The sequence below is a fragment of the Chiroxiphia lanceolata genome, chromosome 21 (genome assembly GCF_009829145.1).
Source record: "Chiroxiphia lanceolata isolate bChiLan1 chromosome 21, bChiLan1.pri, whole genome shotgun sequence".
NCBI lineage: Eukaryota > Metazoa > Chordata > Aves > Passeriformes > Pipridae > Chiroxiphia > Chiroxiphia lanceolata.
Window position 1 is genome coordinate 3,941,741 of NC_045657.1, and position 18,237 is coordinate 3,959,977.

At 54.4% G+C, this 18,237-nt stretch overlaps 2 protein-coding genes across 2 annotated transcripts; one reads left to right on the forward strand and one right to left on the reverse strand.

Moving 5' to 3' along the window:
• The first annotated feature begins 1,923 nt into the window (after positions 1–1,923).
• Positions 1,924–6,778, forward strand: SLC2A6 (solute carrier family 2 member 6). Its single transcript, XM_032708387.1, has 10 exons — positions 1,924–2,057; positions 2,674–2,836; positions 2,935–3,141; positions 3,648–3,747; positions 4,287–4,498; positions 4,645–4,797; positions 5,147–5,255; positions 5,494–5,667; positions 5,958–6,103; positions 6,191–6,778. The coding sequence occupies exons 1-10, from the start codon at positions 1,957–1,959 to the stop codon at positions 6,344–6,346; spliced, it is 1,521 nt and encodes a 506-aa protein (XP_032564278.1). The 5' UTR covers positions 1,924–1,956; the 3' UTR covers positions 6,347–6,778.
• Positions 6,779–6,942: 164 nt separating this feature from the next.
• CACFD1 (calcium channel flower domain containing 1) lies at positions 6,943–17,762 on the reverse strand. Its single transcript, XM_032708574.1, has 5 exons — positions 17,373–17,762; positions 12,561–12,633; positions 12,031–12,156; positions 11,808–11,915; positions 6,943–11,339 (listed from the first exon to the last, which is right to left on the reverse strand). Exons 1-5 carry the CDS (start codon positions 17,494–17,496, stop codon positions 11,246–11,248), a joined length of 525 nt encoding a protein of 174 aa, XP_032564465.1. The 5' UTR covers positions 17,497–17,762; the 3' UTR covers positions 6,943–11,245.
• Positions 17,763–18,237: the final 475 nt, after the last annotated feature.

An 18,237-nucleotide genomic window follows, 5' to 3' on the forward strand; every position in this document is an offset into this window, starting at 1 on the left:
CCGAACAATGCATCACTCCAGACGAGGCAGCCAACAGCTCTCAACAAAAACAGATTGCCCTTTAATTGGCTACAAGCTGGTCTGCTCTTTCCCAAAGTGGGCACCTCACCCCTCCCCAGTTCACCCTCAAACACCTGGAGCCCTGTTACTTGCTGCAGAGGTGGGGAATGGGGCAGAAAGCACTTCCCTGAGCTGATGGTCAAGTACAGCCCACCAGAGACAACGGTGACACAGTCTTCTTTCACCTTACCCACCCTTGTGTGTTTTGGTAGGACCCACAGCAGGTCAGGACAGTCCCCAGAGAAATTTGGAGCAGGGTGCTTTATTCCTTACCAAGACTGCACTTTTAGAAAGAAAACACGGAAGGCAGAGTGAGGATGTGGTGCAAGGACCTGTTACACCACACTTGAGGGACCTCCCTTCCCTGAGGGGACACTGAGGGACAGACCTGTCTGGGGGTTCAGCCCTGAGCTGAGATCAGTGTAGGCTCTGGCTCCCCCTGAGCCTCCTGGTGTTACAGGTGCTTGGAGGTTTTTCAAGAAACAAAGTAATTTCCTGCTTGAAGCAGTTGACAAATCTGCACAGAAACTGGATAACCCTCCACACTTCAGGGAGATCCGACTACTCCAGCTCAGGGCTGCAAAACCACGCAGTGGGAGCAGACCCAGGCTCATGGAGCAAAGTGGATGCTAGAGATGAGACCAATGGCATCATGCTGATTGGGGGGATTCCAGGGGGATTCCAGGGTACAGGGACCGGCTCCAGGTCTGTTGTGATATCCTTGCTTAGGCCAACACTGTGTTGGAAATTTTTTGGATGAGCTGGCCTGCCACCCAGATATCCCCTCCCAGTCCATGACCTTTCCTCCTGCGGAGAAATCAGAGCCCCGAGTGCCTGAATCAGCTGTAAATCCCCAGCATGGATCAGGCAGTAAGGGCAGCACTTAGTTGCAGAAGGGGAACCAGTTTGCACGGAGGGAAGACATAGCAGGTCCTGACTGACACTGAAACATCAGCTCCCACAGAGGCTTGGGGGTGCAGAAACCATCCTGGTGGTCCCAAAACCACCAGGGACCAAGGTGAATGACAGAAACAAAAGGGACACTGCAGTAGTTCAGGGAAATACATCTTTTGCTAATTAAATCCCAGTCGCTTTGGCCAGTAGGTTCAAAGCCAGCAGGGTCCAAACTATCCCCTTTCCTACAGGGTGAGTTTGGACCTTGCTGCCCCCCAGGACCTGCAGATGTCCCAGCACAATGCTGCCCCCAGAGCCCTGTGGGGTTGGGAGGATCAGGGTGAGGGGGCAAAGGCACCCATGGGCAGCCTGAGGCCCCTGGTAGCTACACTCAATGCAGCAGAGATCCCACTGTCCCCTTTTCCATCCTCATCAGTGCTCTTTATCCCCATCACCTGCTCCCTGCACCCACTCCATATTCACCTTCCTCTTGTTTCCTCTCCTCTTCCTCAGCTCTGGTTTACTTTGAAAATCCCTTCCCCAGGGTGGCTCTGGAGACTGACACAGGAGCAATTTACCCTTGTAAAGAGAAGGAGCATTTTAGCAGTCTAACAGTTCCTCAAGGGGAGGGACACGGTCTTAGCAAAGGGACATTTCTGCTGGTGAAAACAGTTCTGCAAGGATTGTCCCTGCAAATGCCACTGCAGTGACGGGGTTTGGTGTCACAGGGTGAAGGCTTCAGGGCACCATTGTCACCCCGTGGTACCATTGTCACCCCGTGGCCCTTTTCCTGCTGGTTTTCCGGCCCCCCCGAGTTTCCTCTCTGGGGGCAGGCAGGCTCAAGCCCACGAGGCACAGATTTCTCTGATTAGGCAAGGCCAGGCAGCCTCTCCCCTTTCGTTTTCAGTTGCCTCTTCCTCCCCTCCCCCGTGGGCAGCCCCAGCATCCGCCCCGGGCGCAGCAGCACCAGCACCAGCACCACAACACACAGCAGGCACTGCCATGGATCCGAGTGCTCGGGAGCCCCTCGTGAGGAAAACGAGCTCCTCGTACCAGACCTTCACCGAGAGCTGTGCCAGGAGGCTCGACAAGGAGTACCTGCGGTAAGGGCCGGGCTGGAGCCACAGGGGGGGCTGTAGGTCGCGGTTGTGCCCCCCATCCCGAGGGCACTGGGCTGGAGGGAGCTGGGGGCAAGAGCTGTTTCATGGTCCTGCCCCTCCCGAGCTGCCTTGAGATGGGGTCTCACCCTGACCAAGGGTGTGTGGTGCTGGATGAGCCCACTTGGAAGACCCATGGGTTCATGTGCTTTGGGGCTGCAACCCCCATGGGAGCATGAGGTCCTGCTGGGGGGCACGGGGGGCTTTGAAGGAACCTTCTCCCTGCTCTGCCAGGACGAGCCAGCTGCCAGCTGGGTCTGTGGGGCTACCCAGCTTCAGCTTCTGCTTTTCATGATTTGTTGAACCCGCTGAGCACTGCCTGGCACAGAGGGAAGGATCAGCGGTGCCAGGGGGAGACAAGGTCCCGCTACTCACCACACAGCAGGAGCTCAGAGAAACACCACCAGCCTGGGGCCCTGCAGAGGCATTCCCCGGGAAAATCCCTCCACGGTGTCACGAGATCCTTGGCAAAGGCTGGGGAAAGCTGCAGGATAGAATTTAAGTTTCTGCTGGGTGGAATAAGGGCACTCAACACATCCTTCTCTCTCCGTCCCTCCCTCAGGAGCCTCCACAACAAGCGGCTCTACCTGGCCGTGTTCGCCGCTGTCCTGGGGAACTTCAGCTTCGGCTTCGCCCTGGTTTACCCCTCGCCCGTCATCCCTGCCCTGGAGGCTCATCCCAGCCCCGCGCTGAGGCTGGACCAGCACACAGCGCCCTGGTTCGGGGTGAGGAGCGGGGCTGTCCCTGCCGGGGCGTGGGGCAGGACCAGGGGGTGCGCGGGGGCAGCCCGGTCTCACCACAGCCCCTGTCGGTGCCCCCGCAGTCGGTGTTCACGCTGGGAGCGGCGGCGGGGGGGCTCAGCACCATGATGCTCAACGACTGCCTGGGCCGCAAGCTCAGTATCATGTTCTCGGCGCTGCCCTCGGCCGTGGGATACGCGCTGATGGCCAGTGCCCAGGGCGTCTGGATGCTGCTGCTGGGCCGGGTGCTGACGGGCTACGCCGGAGGGGTGACCTCCGCCTCCATCCCGGTAACGTGCCGCGGGAGGGAGTTTGCCGGGGAATTGTAGGGCTGGAGATGCCGCGGTGCTGTAGCTGAGGCACCGGCAGAGCTCCAGGGCTGTGGCTCGGAGAACGGGGATGGCGACGGAGCATCAGGTTGGCAGCCCCGGCGTGGCCAGCCTGGGTCGGTGCTGGAATTTCTTGCCTGCAGAAAAGCAAAGGCAGGTCCTAATCCCCTGCCGTTATTTCCTCCCAAACATCGCCCTCGTGTTTCGTGCAAAGGGGAAGGCAAGGATTGAGTAACACCAAGGCACCTCGTTCCAGTAACACAGTCCAAGCACTTCTCCCGTGCCCGGGAGAAGGGAGGGAAGTGGCGGTGCCGCTGGACCACTCAGGTCTCCGCCCCAAGAGGGCAATTTCCCAGCAATTTGGGTTTCCCTTGGCCACGGGGGACGACGGCAAGGTGACAGAGGGCAGGCTTGGGGGGTGACAAGTGTTATTGGGGCTCTGTAAAGCGTGTGTTGTCCCTCTGCAGGTTTACATCTCGGAGATCTCCCACCCCGGGGTCAGGGGCATGCTGGGTGCCTGCCCTCAGATCATGGCAGTGCTGGGCTCCCTGGTCCTGTATGCCCTGGGCAAGTATCTCAGTGTTCAGGGGGCAGGAAACCCTGAGTGGGACTGCAGGGAAGGGGAGTTTAAAATAAACAATTTTCTCAGCTAGTTGATGGATTCTTCCTCTCACACCCACCACCACAGGGGTGCTGAGGGGGTCTGGACATGGTTACCCACGTGCACCTTTCACTGGTGTGTGTGCTCAGAGGGGTAAATCCATAACCCACATGGACCCGTGGCCATCACTGTACCTGCAGACCCAGGTCCTGCTGAGGTTTTGCCAGGGCTGAAGGGCAGCAGAGAATGACCTGCGTGTGCATCAGCTGCCACCACACGCCCTGGTTGCTGCGGGGTCTTGCTGGATACCCAAAGATTTGGGAGAGCTTGCTGGAGTTTCCCCATATCGTACAGCTGGAAATGCTGCTTTTCTAGGAGAAAATATTATTATTATTATTATTAGTTTTCCTGCTGGATTTATCAAATCATTGGGGTGCCCAGGTGGAGGCAAGGCCAGGACACCCATCCCTGTGTGCTTTCCCCCCTAACTGTTCTGCTCTGGCAGGGCTGGTCCTGGACTGGCGCTGGCTGGCCGTCGCCGGGGAGGTGCCGGTGCTTGTCATGATCATCCTGCTCTGCTTCATGCCCAACTCTCCCCGGTTCCTGCTGTCCCAGGGGAAGGAGGAGGAGGCCCTGGGATCCCTGTGCTGGCTGCGGGGCAAAGACACAGACTATGCCCGGGAATATGAGCAGATCAAGGACAGCGTGAGGAAGCAGGTGAGGAGGCTCAATGCCAGCACAGGGAAATGTAACATGAGAACTGAAAAATCCATCCTTTGGGCAACTCCTAAGCCATCCTCTGGGTGCCCCAGTGGTGCTCAGAGGTGCTATCACTTTGGGTTTTCTGGCTTTGTCCCCTCCAGAGCCGCCGTGTTTCCTGTGCTGAGATCAAGGACCCCTTCCTTTACAAGCCCATCCTGATCGCGGGGGTAATGAGGTTCCTGCAGCAGCTCTCGGGTGTCACCTGCATCCTCGTGTACCTGCAGTCAATATTCAAGAAAACATCCGTGATCCTGGTGAGCCCTGGGGTTCAGCCCCTGCTCGGGCTGCCTCGGCTGCAGTGATGTTTGCCCAATGCTCCAAGTCCCCTACAGACATAAGATCCCAACTTGAAAGCCTTTTTTAAAGCACCTGGTTGGCAGCAATTGCCAAGCACCTGCCCTGCAAGAGGCTGCATGAGGATGGGGAGCAGGACTGGCCTTACTGTCTCCCTGCTCTCCTCCTCTGAGCTTCAGGCATATCTTCTCCAGTTTCTTACAGGGAGAACAGCTTTGACCAAGTCATCAGCCAGGTCAAGGCAGCACCTGTAGGAATTTTCCCTTTCCCTGGGTGTCCCAGCTCAGCTTCTCCCTCATTTTTTTCCAGAAACCAGAGTATGATGCAGCTCTTGTTGGCTTGGTACGTCTGTTCTCGGTGGCGATCGCTGCTGTGTCGATGGATAAAGCTGGGAGGAAGATTCTTCTCTTTGTATCAGGTATGTCTCCCTCCCACTGTTAGTGCAAAGGAAGCTCTTATTTAAGGATTTCCAGGAGCTCTGCAAACATGCAAGAGGCAAAACTTCAGCCCTACAGGACTCAGCAAGGGAGGTGGGGAGGTCTCTTTCCTTAGTGGTGGCTCAGCTCCTCAGCAGAGGCTTTTTCAGGAGCCCAGTCCTTGGCCCAGAGGGGATCACTCACCCATTGTTCCCACTTTGCTGTTGTGTCTCTCCACAGCTGGTGTCATGTTGGCCTCCAACCTGACCATGGGGATCTACATCCGCTTCATGCCAGCTTCTCACAACAGCACCATTGCCAACCAGACCCTGGTGAGCTCTGCCAGCCTTCCTGCTGAGCCAACCAACTACATCACCCTCATCCCCCTCCTGGCAACCATGTTCTTCATAATGGGTAGGTGCAGAGAGCCCAGGACCCTCAGCACAGGGCTGGGGACCAGCTGGGGGGATGCTTCTCATCTGAGGCTTGGTGATACAGGGCAAGGAGATTGGGTTTGGAGTTGTAAGGCAGGCAGATGATCCTGAAGAGAAACAAAGATGGCAACTGAAGTTGCTTTGAGGACTGACAACAGGAGTGGGGGAGATAATGATTGCTGGGGTTGCAGGGCAGGATTTCACAGGGCTCTTCTGCACTCAGTGAGCTTCAAAGCCTCAACAGCCTCACCTTACCCTCCTCCCCTGCAGGTTATGCCTTGGGCTGGGGCCCCATCACCTGGCTGCTGATGTCAGAGATCCTCCCTCTGAAAGCCCGAGGGGTGGCCTCGGGCCTCTGTGTCATCGTGAGCTGGCTGACAGCCTTCACCCTGACCCAGTTCTTCCTGCCAGTCGTGGTGGGTACTGCCCAGGGGAGCGTCCAGCAGCCCCTCCTCGGCCCCTCTCTGCACCAGCTCACACCTGCCTTCTGTCCCCCCTTCCAGAACGCCTTCGGCCTTGAGGTGCCCTTCCTGTTCTTCGCTGTCATCAGTGCTGGGAACATCTTATTCACGGGCTGCTGCGTCCCTGAAACCAAGGGCAGGTCCCTGGAGCAGATCGAGGCCTTCTTCAGGACTGGCCGGAGGTCGTTCATGAGGTAGGAGCTGCCACCACCAGCCGTGCCAGGCTGCCCATCCACAGGCTCGAGGGCAAAGCAAACGTGGTGCTGCTGGAGGTGGAGGCTGGAGCTCCCTGTGACAACGCTGGGAGAGGAACGGGCGGCAAAGATCATCTGGCTTTGGGTGCAGAAGGTGCCAGCTGGAACTTTACCTTCTCTTCCTGTCATTCAACACTACCTGTTGCTCTCTGGGCAACGTGTCAATCCACGGATGGGGCCGGGGAACCAGTGCCAGGCTGGAGGTAAAGGTGTCCTGAAAAATAAAGGCGAGGCTGCGGACAGGAGAGCACGGACATCCTTTGCTCAGCAGCCACCAAAGCAGCCTGAGAGCCTGAGGGTTTGGCTGGAGCAGAGTTAACAGCTGGAGCCGTTCTGGCAAAAGCTCATCCTGTAGTTGCAAGAATAAAAAACCAGTTTTGCCTCCAACTGCAAGACATTGCCTTGATTTGTGGAGAAGAGAGCTACTGGTGGGTGGGGCAGGAGAGGCAGAGCAGGGCTGTGGCAAGGGGAGCACAGCAGCCTGCAGCTTCCACACGAGTCTTGTGTACTCAAGGACTGTGAAAGAGGCAGAGCCAGGTATTTTGTATAAAAAGCTGCCACGTTTTATTGCTCTAAAAACACACATTACACTAGAAGCCTAATGAACAGGACCAAATACAGTTCACAAAGAAAATCCAGGACAAAAGAACGGGAACAGACAAACATTCAGCTGTAGTGCAAGTGATACACTGTAGGAAAGACACAGTGAGTACTGACAACACTTTGTAAGGGGCTGGGTCCTTCCCACCCCAGGGTTTTACTCATCCACAAAGAGGAAGGTGGATGTGCCTCCATCACAGTTGTGTGGAGCCTCCCCCTCCATCACTTTGAGATTTCAGCTGCATAGTTAGGAGCAAATTGCTCTTACCCCTTTCCTGTGAGTCCTGCAAGATTAAGGTCTTTTTTCAATTATCTTTTAGAGCCTAACCCTAGGTAAAACACAGCTGCAGGAGGAGGTTATGACGCTGAGGAACTAATGGCCTTGCTGAGTCTCACATCCAACCTAACTCCTCCCAGAAGGGCAGAACAACAAAGGCTGAGCTGGGAGATGATGTGCCCAGGCATTTGTCCAACCTCCTGAAATGCACTTGGCACCCCGAGGGCTGGTGGAGATGCCTGTGCCCTCCCATTCTCGAAACATTAAATCTGCTGCCACAAGGCAGCAGGGGGTAAAACAGCATACATGACCCAGCCCTTAAGATATGCCAGTTGGCATTTAGATCTCCTGCAGCAGGAGGTGAGAGAAATCACCTAAGAGAAGATGTGCTTTATCACATTAGCATTTAGCATTAATTTAAAGCAGCCTGGGACAGAGGAAGAGAGATGGATTGAAATAAAAAACACAGAGAACAGTCAGCATTAAACCTACCCTTTGCTGCTGAGACCCTTTTCCAGAAAGATGTTCAGCCCTGGCTGGAATCTGACTGTTTCTAAGCGTGGCCTGACTACCAGAGCTCTCAAGAGCCTCTGGTTTCCACTGACCTTCTGAAGATCAGGATCTCTAGCAGCTCTGTGCTAGAACGTGCTTTTTCTCACATGGCCATGGACCAGGTCTTGATATCTTCAGTGAAACCCTTCCCTGAAGACAGTTGGTGTTTTTTCCCTGAGGAAAAAATGACAAACATGAATTGAGCTTCCCAGGAAGCTCAGCCTAAGGAGAAAATGCCCAAATATGAAATGAGGTTGGGCTCTTCAGGTCCTGCGAGAACCTCACTGGAGTATTTTCTGAGTGACCTCCTTTCTTCGGTATAGAAAGTCTGATGGTTTTTGCTACAACATTTTAGAGTCTGAGAAATCACAGTGGCTCTTTCCAGAGGTAGAATGGTCTTTTTATTCACTGCACACACAGAGAATCAGTTGGTGTTACAAAACCAGCTCCTGCCCAGAGCAGTGAGGTCTGGGTCTGCAGCAGAAAGCGAGCTCTGTTCTGCTCTTAATGCCCAGTGGGCAGCCCCAGGGGACAGTGGAGCTGACAGGCACGAGTGCTGTCAGCTTCCTGGCTGAACAGGACATGAAAGAGTTGTGCTCTGTATGTAACAGAGCACATAATGCTCATGTGATGTAACAGGCCCTGCCAGGGGCATGTGTGTTGCCAGTGCTCAGGTGACAACAGCTCGCTGTAGCCAATGCATCACCCACTCCTCAGCTCTCACATAACAAACTTTCTATCCCACTGTCTCCCAAGAAGCCTTTTCCAGACCAGGTAAGCAGAACGTCTTCCACAGACAGCCCATGGATCAGCCATCCAGCCTGGATGCCACCAGCAGGGATTGGGTTGAGCCTGTAAAACCTCCAGAGCAGGGTTTGAACTTCATTTGTCCTTACACAGCTCCAGGCACCCCGAGGGTGCCTCTAAAGACAACTAATAACCACAATGCACTGTGAATGGGCATATTAACTACTGTGATGCTACTACTCTAAAGGTCCTTTCTATCTCCACAAAACAGTCTCTTGCCCACACGGAGGTGACACCATCCACTAACTGTTGCTACAACTCTTAAAAGCCACGGGTGCTGTCACCAAGCCTGTCTGCAATGATGGCAGCATCTCGCTTGGTTTCAGCTGCATCAGACAGCCAAAATTCCCAAGAGTTCTCACTCCAGACAGGCACCTGTAGGAGTCAGCACCCTTGGAGCACAGATCTGAGACACCCCCACTTGTGGCAGGCACAGAGACACTTTAATCATTGTGGCTGAAGGCTCCAGCTTGGCTCTTATAGAAGAGTCCCTGAGGCCCATTTTCAGCTCAGAGCTGAGCTTTGCATCCCACTCACAGTGGCAGATTGGTGTAGATTGCTCACTTGCCTCAGCCCCAGGGTCACGACCCTCTGCCACAAAACACACTATGACAGCATTGTTGGCATCCAAGGGAGCAGAGAGGGCCTGTCTGTGCCAGGGAGCCCTCCAGGTGACCTGGAGCAGCACCTGCCTGCCCCAGCCCCAGCAGCCACTGCTGGTCCCTGATATCAGGACAGTCAGATGAAGGCACGAGGGTCCCACCAGTTCTGTGGCCCCTCAGACCAGCCTGCAAGTGTTACCCCAATGCCTCTGCTTTGCCTTTCACCTCCTGTCACTAAAGCTACTGTGGAACTACTCACAGAGCAAAGCAGTCACTACCAAAGACATGCTGGTAGCTACATGCACCAGTCTGCAACATTCCTCTACTAAACACTACAGAACTCCCCAAACCCCCTGAAATCAGAGCACACATCCTGCTCATAAGGCAGGACTCTGCCCTTGAACTCCCCAGTGGAGGTGCTGCACAGGGACACCCTGTGGAGAGCAGAGGGGCTATTCCCACTGGAGCATCCCACTGGATGTGGTGCATTCCTCCCGCAGCACCCATCCCTGCAGGACAGACAGCACTCAGCCTCCAGCCTTTCTCAGGCCACAGCACAACCCCTCTGCTCCCCAGGGATTCAGCTGGGGCCACAAAGGGTTGTGGCAGTTCCAATACAGCAGTTACAGCCCAGTTTTCCTTCCTTCCCTCTCCCAGAAGAGGGGGAAAACACACTTTGTCAAGCCAGCGACCCAGAACAAGACAAAGGGGTCAAAGGACAACACACTTTTCAAAAGTCTGAGTAATGCTCTGAAGGCTGAAATTGGATTTTGCAGCATTCCCGTTACAGCAGCCAGGGCTGTCCCTGGGTTCAGAGACCCCTGGTGAAAGAGGCAGTCCTTTGAAGGACAGGAAACAGAGCACTCCTTTCTCCTATATTCAGAGAAAATGAGTCCCATCAAAATACTTAAATAACTAGAAATAAATTATTCCCCTTTTTCCTAATCAAAAAGCAACCGTGTAAAAATCAAATAAATTAAAAACCCCAGAAGAAACCGTGATGAGAAGAGGGGGGTCTGAAACAGTTCTGTGCTGCCTGGTACAAAGCAAACAGAAAATACAACATGAACACCATTGACAGAGCCTGGAATAATGAAGCAAGACACCCCAGCTGTCCACAATGAATCGGTGCAGCCTCCTCTCTATTTGCACAGGAAGGATGTTCAACCCTTTCATGCAAACCCAACTCAGGACCGATGCAAAAACACCACGAGCCCAAAGACAAAGGCTGTACCAGGCAAGCAAAGAGCAGGTCCCTTCCACAGAGGGACAGGTCCCAGGCTCACAAGAGAAGGATGCTCACACCAGCAAAAAATCCCGCTTGGCTCAAGCAACAATACCCTTTTTCCAGCTGAGGTACAGCAAACATTGTTTCCCTTCTGCCCCAGTAAAAGAGTGAAGCTTAAGAAAAGTGCCCTTATTAAGACAAAGAAATTAATTCTTGTAATTCAAGTAAATCGCAGTAACTGCCTGTAGCTGTATCCAGAGGGAGCAGGGACTGTGCTTTGTAGGTCCCAGGATCTGCCCCTGCACCTCTGGCAGCTCCTCTGCAGAGATGGTTATTGTCTTTAAGGGTTTTTTTTTCTGGAAGTCCTTTCCCACAAGACCAGCGCAGGCAAGGAGCTGGCAGGTCACCGCTGTCCCTCCTCACCCATCCAGAGAGCAGTTCCCAAAGGGGCACCCCCAAAAAAGGCTGCCTGTTCAGGCTGGGAAAGCAGCACTCAGAGAGCCAGCACCTCTGCAGCAAAAAGAAAAAAATATTAAAAAATTAAGGGACTGTGAGATATTTGGTTGAGGGTTGAGGAGGAGAGAGGGACCAACACGCTGAGATCTGGCTGCTGGTGTGAGAAGAGGGCACAGCCTGCCCCAGCCCCTGAGATTTCCAGGTGCTGCAGTGTCCAGGGAAATCGCAGTGTAGCAGAGAGGGGAGCAGGCACGGGGAAGGGCAGAGTGGATTTCCATATCTTCACCACCTCAGTGTCCAGGAGAGGTTACCCTGTGTGCCTCAGAGAGCCTGTCCCTCCAGGGTCCCCGTGAGCTTCTCTTCATCCATTTGCTTCTGCTGCTGGTGGATCCGAGCGTAGGAAATGGCATCTCCCCTGCGGAGAGAAGGGACAGCGTGGGGATGTGAACTCCAGGTGCCCACCACGGTGGGTACAGCCCCTGGCAGAGACATCTCCCAGCTGGGGCCCGGCTCCACCTGGCTCACCCCTGGCCATCTGTGCTGAGGGATGCCAACGGTGAGATGAGACTTGCTGGCCCTCTCCAACCCCCCACCAAAGCTGCTCGTTGCCCCAGAGCTGGGCCCATCCACTCAACAGCTGCAGAAGGAGGGTTGGGACCCTCAGAGCAACCTAGTCTGAACTCCCAGAAGCTCAGAGCTTCAGCAAACCCTGGGGCCTTCCTCCCCAGGGCTCTGAGATGATGCCGGGGAGATTTTCTCTGGGAGCATTTACACCTGAAAGTGTGTAAAGGAAAGCAAGAGGAAAGCAGAGCCTTAGGGAGGCAGATGGGGTGAGGGCTGGAGCTCCACCTTCCCCTCCCCAAGCAGACCAAAGGTCTCTTACTTCTTGCCCAGCGCCGACAGACCGTAAAGGACCCCGGTGGCGAAGGCGATGGCGTTTCCGAAGAGCGTGGTCAGCGTCAGGCTGAGCATGACCGGGAACACGGCCATCCTGGAAGACAGAGGCAGCCCTCAGAGCCTGGCTGCCCTCCCCACGGGGTGCAGGGGTGCTCACCCATCAGGCTGTGCCCACATGCATCCCCACCAGGACCCCGGAGCGCCCTCACCCGCAGTAAAAAGCCGCTTTCTGCCAGGCCCGCAGCTTGTCCGCCCTGGCGGAGACGGCGTTGGCGAACTCGATGAACTGGCAGCAGAAAGGGGCTTCACACAGGAACAGGACAAAGGCGTTGAGCCTCCAGACAGAGCAAAGCAGAGTTAATCCAGCCCAGAGTGGGGGTCAGCAATGCCCCCCCAGCCCCCCAGAGACCACCTGCTCCATACCCAAACGCGGGCAAAGGGAATGGTGAGGCTGGACCCCACGGTGCTCCCCCCCTTCTCCTTGATAATTCCCAATCCCTGGTGTTATTTTGTCAAGGGTATCTGAGTATTTACCCAAAAAGACACAAAGAAATAACATAAATAGAATAAACTCAACATCTCAACCTGCCTGGTAGAGCAAGATCTGGGAATTCCCAGAGTCTGAGGGATGTTTCGCTCCCATCCACTGCCCAAGTAGAGCAGCTCTGTCCCTTCCTCAGAGGAGTCTAATTAACAGAACCTCCCTCCCAGCAGAAAAACGAAAGGAAGCCCTGCTCACATCATCCACACGCCGGCCGCGATGTTCAGGGGGTTGATGGTGACACAGTTCCAGAGACCAGCGATGGCACAGGCTGGAAGGAAAGAGGTTTTCAGTGACCACGAACACAACCCTGCGTGCCTACGATCAGGAGCCCTTGGCCAGCACCTCTAGACACTGCAGAGAAGCACAGGAGGGTGGGTGGAAAGTTCTGATGGCCCAAAAAAGAGCCTGAGATTCCCAGGAGAGGGTTTCTTTCCAGTTCCTCTGTCTGGGTATCCTTTTGCTCCAAGCACTTGATGTCTCAGCATGACACCTCAACAACTATTTCCCCTGCGTAGAACAACAGAGTGTTTGCTTTTGCATGATTTTTACATGCACCTGATTTTTATGTGCCAAGGAATTACTGCTTTGTCCCGGGGTGAACAAAGCAAGTGCCAGCAGGCACCACCTCTGAGCGGCACAGGGACAGTTCAGCAAAAACATGACTGGCACACAGGCAAACAATAAACAGAGCAGAGGTGATCCCTGTCTCTACCCCATGCTGCTGGTCCTACACAGCTCCACTAGAGATGGGCAGAAAAGAGCCAAGTTTGGGTCTCTGCTAATACAAATGGAAGCAAATAAAGCAGAGCCCAAAACAGCCCCAGCACTCCTGACTCTAACACAAGGAGAGGAACCAGGCAGCAGCGACCAAGCAGAGGCTGCATCCACCTCCTTCCTGCCTCATTAAACTTGCAGAGTGTTCCTGGCACTTGATACAACCCCTTCCCTCTGCCAATGCCAGACGGCGGCCGCTGCACACCGGGAACCCGAGCCCGGGGAGCGAGGGCAGAGACACGGGCTGAGTCCACAGTAAACAACACCAGCCTGCAAAACTCCAGCTAAAATTAATTCTATAGCCCTTAAAGGCCGTTTTGGGGATGATCAGCAGCACGGTGGAGAGCAGCAGAGTCCCTCTCTGAGAATGAGACCAGCCTGGGATCGGGGATTTCAGGTGTGTCTGCTCAGCAGAGCTGTTGTGAGCAGCCCTGACCTTCAAAAGCCTGGCATATGCTTGCAAGGTTTCTTTCAAGCAGTCACTGCTGAATCCTCAAAGTTCCTTTAGAAGTAGTTATCCTTATTTACCGGGCTGGGATGCAGAATTGCAGGCAATGACAGGACCGACCGAAGGTCATCCCACAAGCAAATGACTTCCCGGATTTAGGAAACACCAAACAAGGTTAATTTCAAACATTTCCTGGAACTAATTCCACAGGACCCAAAATCTTTTGGAGAATCCTGCAAGAGCAAGATCAGCTAGCAGAAATGCCAGAGGATATATTAACATCCATGCTCCAAGGGCGCTTCTCATCCTCCCATCTCAGAGGGACCAGTGTCAGTGTCCCCACGCTGCAGGCGAAACTGAGGCACTGGGGTGGGATGATCTGCTCCAAAGTCACACGTGCAAACAGCTGGAGAGCTGGAAAAGCAATGGCAAGCAGGATTGCTGGGAGCAGCATAGAGAGCAGGGCACAACACCAGGGGCTCTAATTCTCTGTGGCAAACAAACCCTTGGATGCTGATGGAAGGGGAGCTCAGGGGAAGCACTGCAGGCTTGTGGCACTCGCTCTTCCCCAGGAAGGCACACTTCTGACAATAATGCTGAATGACTTTCTGGCACCTCATGATTAGCAGAGCAGCAAAACCTGTGAACTATCCCCAAAACGCAGCCAGGGCTGGGGCAGGACTCTGCCTGGCTGAGCAGCACAGCAGAGTGTAGAGGTCCAGGCAGTTCCCAGCTGGTCTCCACCACAGAACAAACTGAGGGAAGCAGAATGTTCTTTTCCAAGCAAATTTTTGACCTTATCCTTTTTTTATTTTTTTTTTAATCAAGCCAACCAGAGGTTGTTTTGCCAGGGTTCTGGTTAGGTTTGGTCCTTAAACACCCCAAAACAACCCTCGAGCCCTAAGTGTCCCTGCAGCAGTGTCAGCTCAGCAACCAACCCGCTTGCCAATGGACTAATGAACCAGGAAGAGCCTGAGCTGATCATGTCCCTACGTCAGCAGGAGCACCAACCAGCAGGAAAGGAGTCAAAGGTTTGGGATCGCAGGAACACTGCACTCAGAGGTGGCTGCCAACAGCCACAGAGGCAGATAATGAGCCAGTGACCTTGGGCCTCCCTTGCAGAGCAGCACATCCCACAGCAGCCTGATGCATCCCTGTCCCACCGGGGCAGGATCAGCTCCTGCCTCAGCAGCAAAAAGGGGACCGAGCTGCCAAGCCAGAGATTTCTTTCTGCAAAACAGAGGCCTCATGATAGGGTTAAAATGCAGACAATGCTCAGTGGCACGTAAGCTATGGAAGACAGACAGTTCTGCCATTTGTTTAACCGCTGTCCCATCTCGAATCCCTGAGGAAGCACAAATAACTGGGAGCTAAAATGAGGGGGGAAGGACACCCTTCCCCACAAAGGCTCTATTCATTTCCAGCAGCTGGTCACTGTCCTCAACACAAGCCTATTTTTGCTCCTAGAGCATTTTACAAAAGCCACAGACTCTCCTCATCCTATTACAAACAGGAACACAAGGGAGAGAAGGGACTTGGCCAAGGTCACCAAGCCAGCGTGTAAAAGAGCCAGAGACAGATCCTGAACTTTGTCTGTCTGGTTCCTGCTCCAGCCCCTGAACTTTTCTGGCTTAAGCAAGTTGTGGCTGCAGGTGTTTGCATGTGGCAGATGTTGTCTGCCTGTCTCACCTCCACTAACAAACTTTCTCTTCCTTTCTACAGGGCGTTTTTCCTTCTGTAAGAAATAATCCAGCACCATAATCCTTGTAAATGAGTTCTGTTTTTTCATAGCAAGCTTTGAGAATAGCAGCAAACTCCAGCCTTGCTGTTTTATTCATCACCCCTTCTCCAAATCATCCACCTTCAACAAGGTGATGCTGAACAAGCAGCATTTTGAAGAGGAATGTTACCAGCATGGGGCACTGGTTGTCTCTTTCCACAGTCCCCCATGCCCCTGCTCATAAGGAGAGTTTGTGTTTCACTGCCTCATGAACCTCGTGGAGGGAGATAGTCAGGCCTACAGAACAAGCTGTCACTGCCCAAATTTTTGGCAATCCTATTAAGAACCTGTCTCTTCTTCCAAAAGCTTCTTCTCCCAGACTCACCCAAATACGTAAAACTCTCGGCTGTCCTGTAAAAACAAGTCAAGAGTTCTCAGAGCTGTGAACAAAAGGTTGGAAAAATAATCCAAGTATAATTCAGCTGCTTTGAAACACGAAGACAGAGGGGGAGGAAAAAAAAAAAAAAGTCTCCAGAGGCTTGCACTTTTTAAGCCCCTCGTGAGCTGCTCTAGCACGAGGTGGGCAGTGCCACCAGTGGGACCCACCCTCTCTCCAGCTCATCACCCTGCATGGGACAGAACCTCCTGAGCTCTGCACGGGACAGAACTGCAGGAAAAGCGTCGAGGCTCCCGCTACAGCCCCAGCCTGTGGGAAAGATGCTGCTCCACTAAACCCCCACCTGGGACCTGCTCCTCAGACACATCCCAGCTGGTGTCCTGGCCGGCGGCCAGGCCAGAAGCGCGGGGGCCTCCGGCAGGGCATGGCGAGGCCGGGATGTTTGGCCCCGTCGGAGCAGCCCCACCAAATCCTGTCACACCTCCAGAATTTCAGCACCCAAGGCATGAAAGGGCACGAGCAGCACGTGTTTTGCCAGCCCGGCCAAAAAGGGCTGTCGCCAGCCTGCCCAACGAGACCACGGCCCACAAACATCATCTCCGAAAGCGCCATGGGCTTGTGCAGCCCCGAGGCAAGAGGCAGGCATGGGAAGGGAGAGAGGGGGATCAGACAAAATGCTACAGCTGATGGATTATTAATCAGGGCTGACTGCACTGGCTGAGAAACCCTCTTGTTTAACTCGAAGTCATGGACCTGAAGCAGAAGAAATTCTCCATCCTGTGCTCTGCAGGAGATCAGACTAAGCGGTCATAACAGTCCCTCCTGCTTTTAAGAGCTATTAATCTCTCCACAGAATGTAGCAAAACAGCACTCCAGGACAGGCTGATTTCTGGCAAAGTTGCAAAGACTCTTTCCCTGGGAAAATTTTTTTCAGCAGCAGGTAATTCAGAGCGCAGCCAACTCGCTCTGCTGTCTGCAGCTCTGCTCTCAGTGTCCTACCAAACCCCTTAAAAACACACAACACAAACTAAGTCCATTATTCACCTTCAAAAAACCCCACAGGCAGGGCCTGCGCAATCAGCAGTAGAAGCAATGGGAAACACACTCCAACATCCAGGATGGGGAAAGAAAATAAGTTGCAGGAACATATAAACACCCAAAAGTCAAATAAGATGAACCAAACCCTGTGGCCCTCCTTCCAGCCCTGACCTGACCCTGCTGAGCATGAGCACCCTGACCCTGGTGCTTGCAGTAAAATCTCATTTATCTGCCCACAGCCCTCCCCTGCAGTACCAGGGGCTCAGCTGCTGCTCCCATCACTTCGAGTGCTGTATCCAAGAAGAAACTCGAGGATTTGCAGTTCCCCCCCACCGTGACATCCCTTTCTCCCAGGTGCCAAAGTTCAGTGAGCACAAAGCACATCCCTCGTGGGCATCTACAACCACCCCTCCTCAGGTACAGCCACCGCTCCTCCTTCTACCCAAAAAAGCAGCACACGAGTGTCCAGAGCAGACACAAACCCATAACCCCAAAAGGCTTTCGTGGCACGACCCCCCTGCACCAACAAGACCCCAAACAAGAGGTGGCAGGATCCCGGACACACGCGCTTTCACATGCAGAAACAGCGCCCAGGGGGAACCTCTGGCTGCGAGGGAAGGGGATACTTACACATGCCCCCGATGACCCCGGCAATCCTGCAGAGCCACCTGTACCACCAGGTCATGCCATCATCGGCGGAGGGAGCCGCTGGCTCAGGGGCTGCTGCTGGGAACTGCTCATCCTGAGCGCTCATCTCCCCCCTGCTCCGGGGGGCTCACGGGGCAGCCCCTCCGCTCCCCACCTGAGCCCCCGGCAGCGCAGGATGCCCGCCCTGCAGGTGACACCCCCCCTGTGCCCCCCTCCAGGGGACACCCCCTACGCCCAGCCCTGGTGCTGCTGGGCCTGTCCCCGCGCCCCCATGCAGGGCCGGGCCCCCCCAGGGCTGACAATGGAGGGTCTGTGCCTGCAGCAGCAGCGATGCCAGCGGAGCTGCCTCCACGTCTTCCCTGCGTGTGTTGCATTCTGGGTCCCCCCCGGCAGCAGGCAGGGCTTTGGGCTTTGATGTCACTCTCATTAAAAGGCTGGTGGGCAGAGCCCGCTCTGTACATATTCATAAGCAGAGGCACAGCCGTGCACCCCCACGCCGGGGTCTGGGGGCACAGGAGCTCTGGATCCCCTGGCAAACAACTGGGTGTTGTTATCCCTGCAGGCAGTGTTTGCTCACCCAGAAAGGGACACGTGAATCCTTGCATTAAGGTGAATTTAACACTGTTACAAAATTCCGCCCTAGAGATAACAGGGACAGCTCCCCTTATCGGAATGGAATCAGTTTTTTTCCCCTAGAAAATGGGAGCAGAAGTACGGCTTTGCAAGTCAGAGGTGTCCCAGTTGGCAACCTGTTGGTAATCCAAACAAATGGTACAGGGAAACACCCTGAATTCTCTTATAGAGACAACAGCTGCGCTTTTTGCAGATGAACATGGAGCACACGGTC

What these genes read in the sequence shown, in the direction of transcription:
- SLC2A6 (XM_032708387.1), top strand. Translation starts at nt 1,957, where the DNA reads ATGGATCCGAGTGCTCGGGAGCCCCTCGTGAGGAAAACGAGCTCCTCG. An exon ending in CCTGGTCCTGTATGCCCTGG is followed by an intron (nt 3,748 to 4,286) that starts GCAAGTATCTCA and finishes CTGCTCTGGCAG; the next exon opens with GGCTGGTCCTGGACTGGCGC. An exon ending in GATTCTTCTCTTTGTATCAG is followed by an intron (nt 5,256 to 5,493) that starts GTATGTCTCCCT and finishes GTCTCTCCACAG; the next exon opens with CTGGTGTCATGTTGGCCTCC.
- CACFD1 (XM_032708574.1), bottom strand. Translation starts at nt 17,496, where the DNA reads ATGAGCGCTCAGGATGAGCAGTTCCCAGCAGCAGCCCCTGAGCCAGCG. An exon ending in GCGGCCGGCGTGTGGATGAT is followed by an intron (nt 12,157 to 12,560) that starts GTGAGCAGGGCT and finishes CTCTGTCTGGAG; the next exon opens with GCTCAACGCCTTTGTCCTGT. An exon ending in CTGTCGGCGCTGGGCAAGAA is followed by an intron (nt 11,340 to 11,807) that starts GTAAGAGACCTT and finishes TTCTCTCCGCAG; the next exon opens with GGGAGATGCCATTTCCTACG.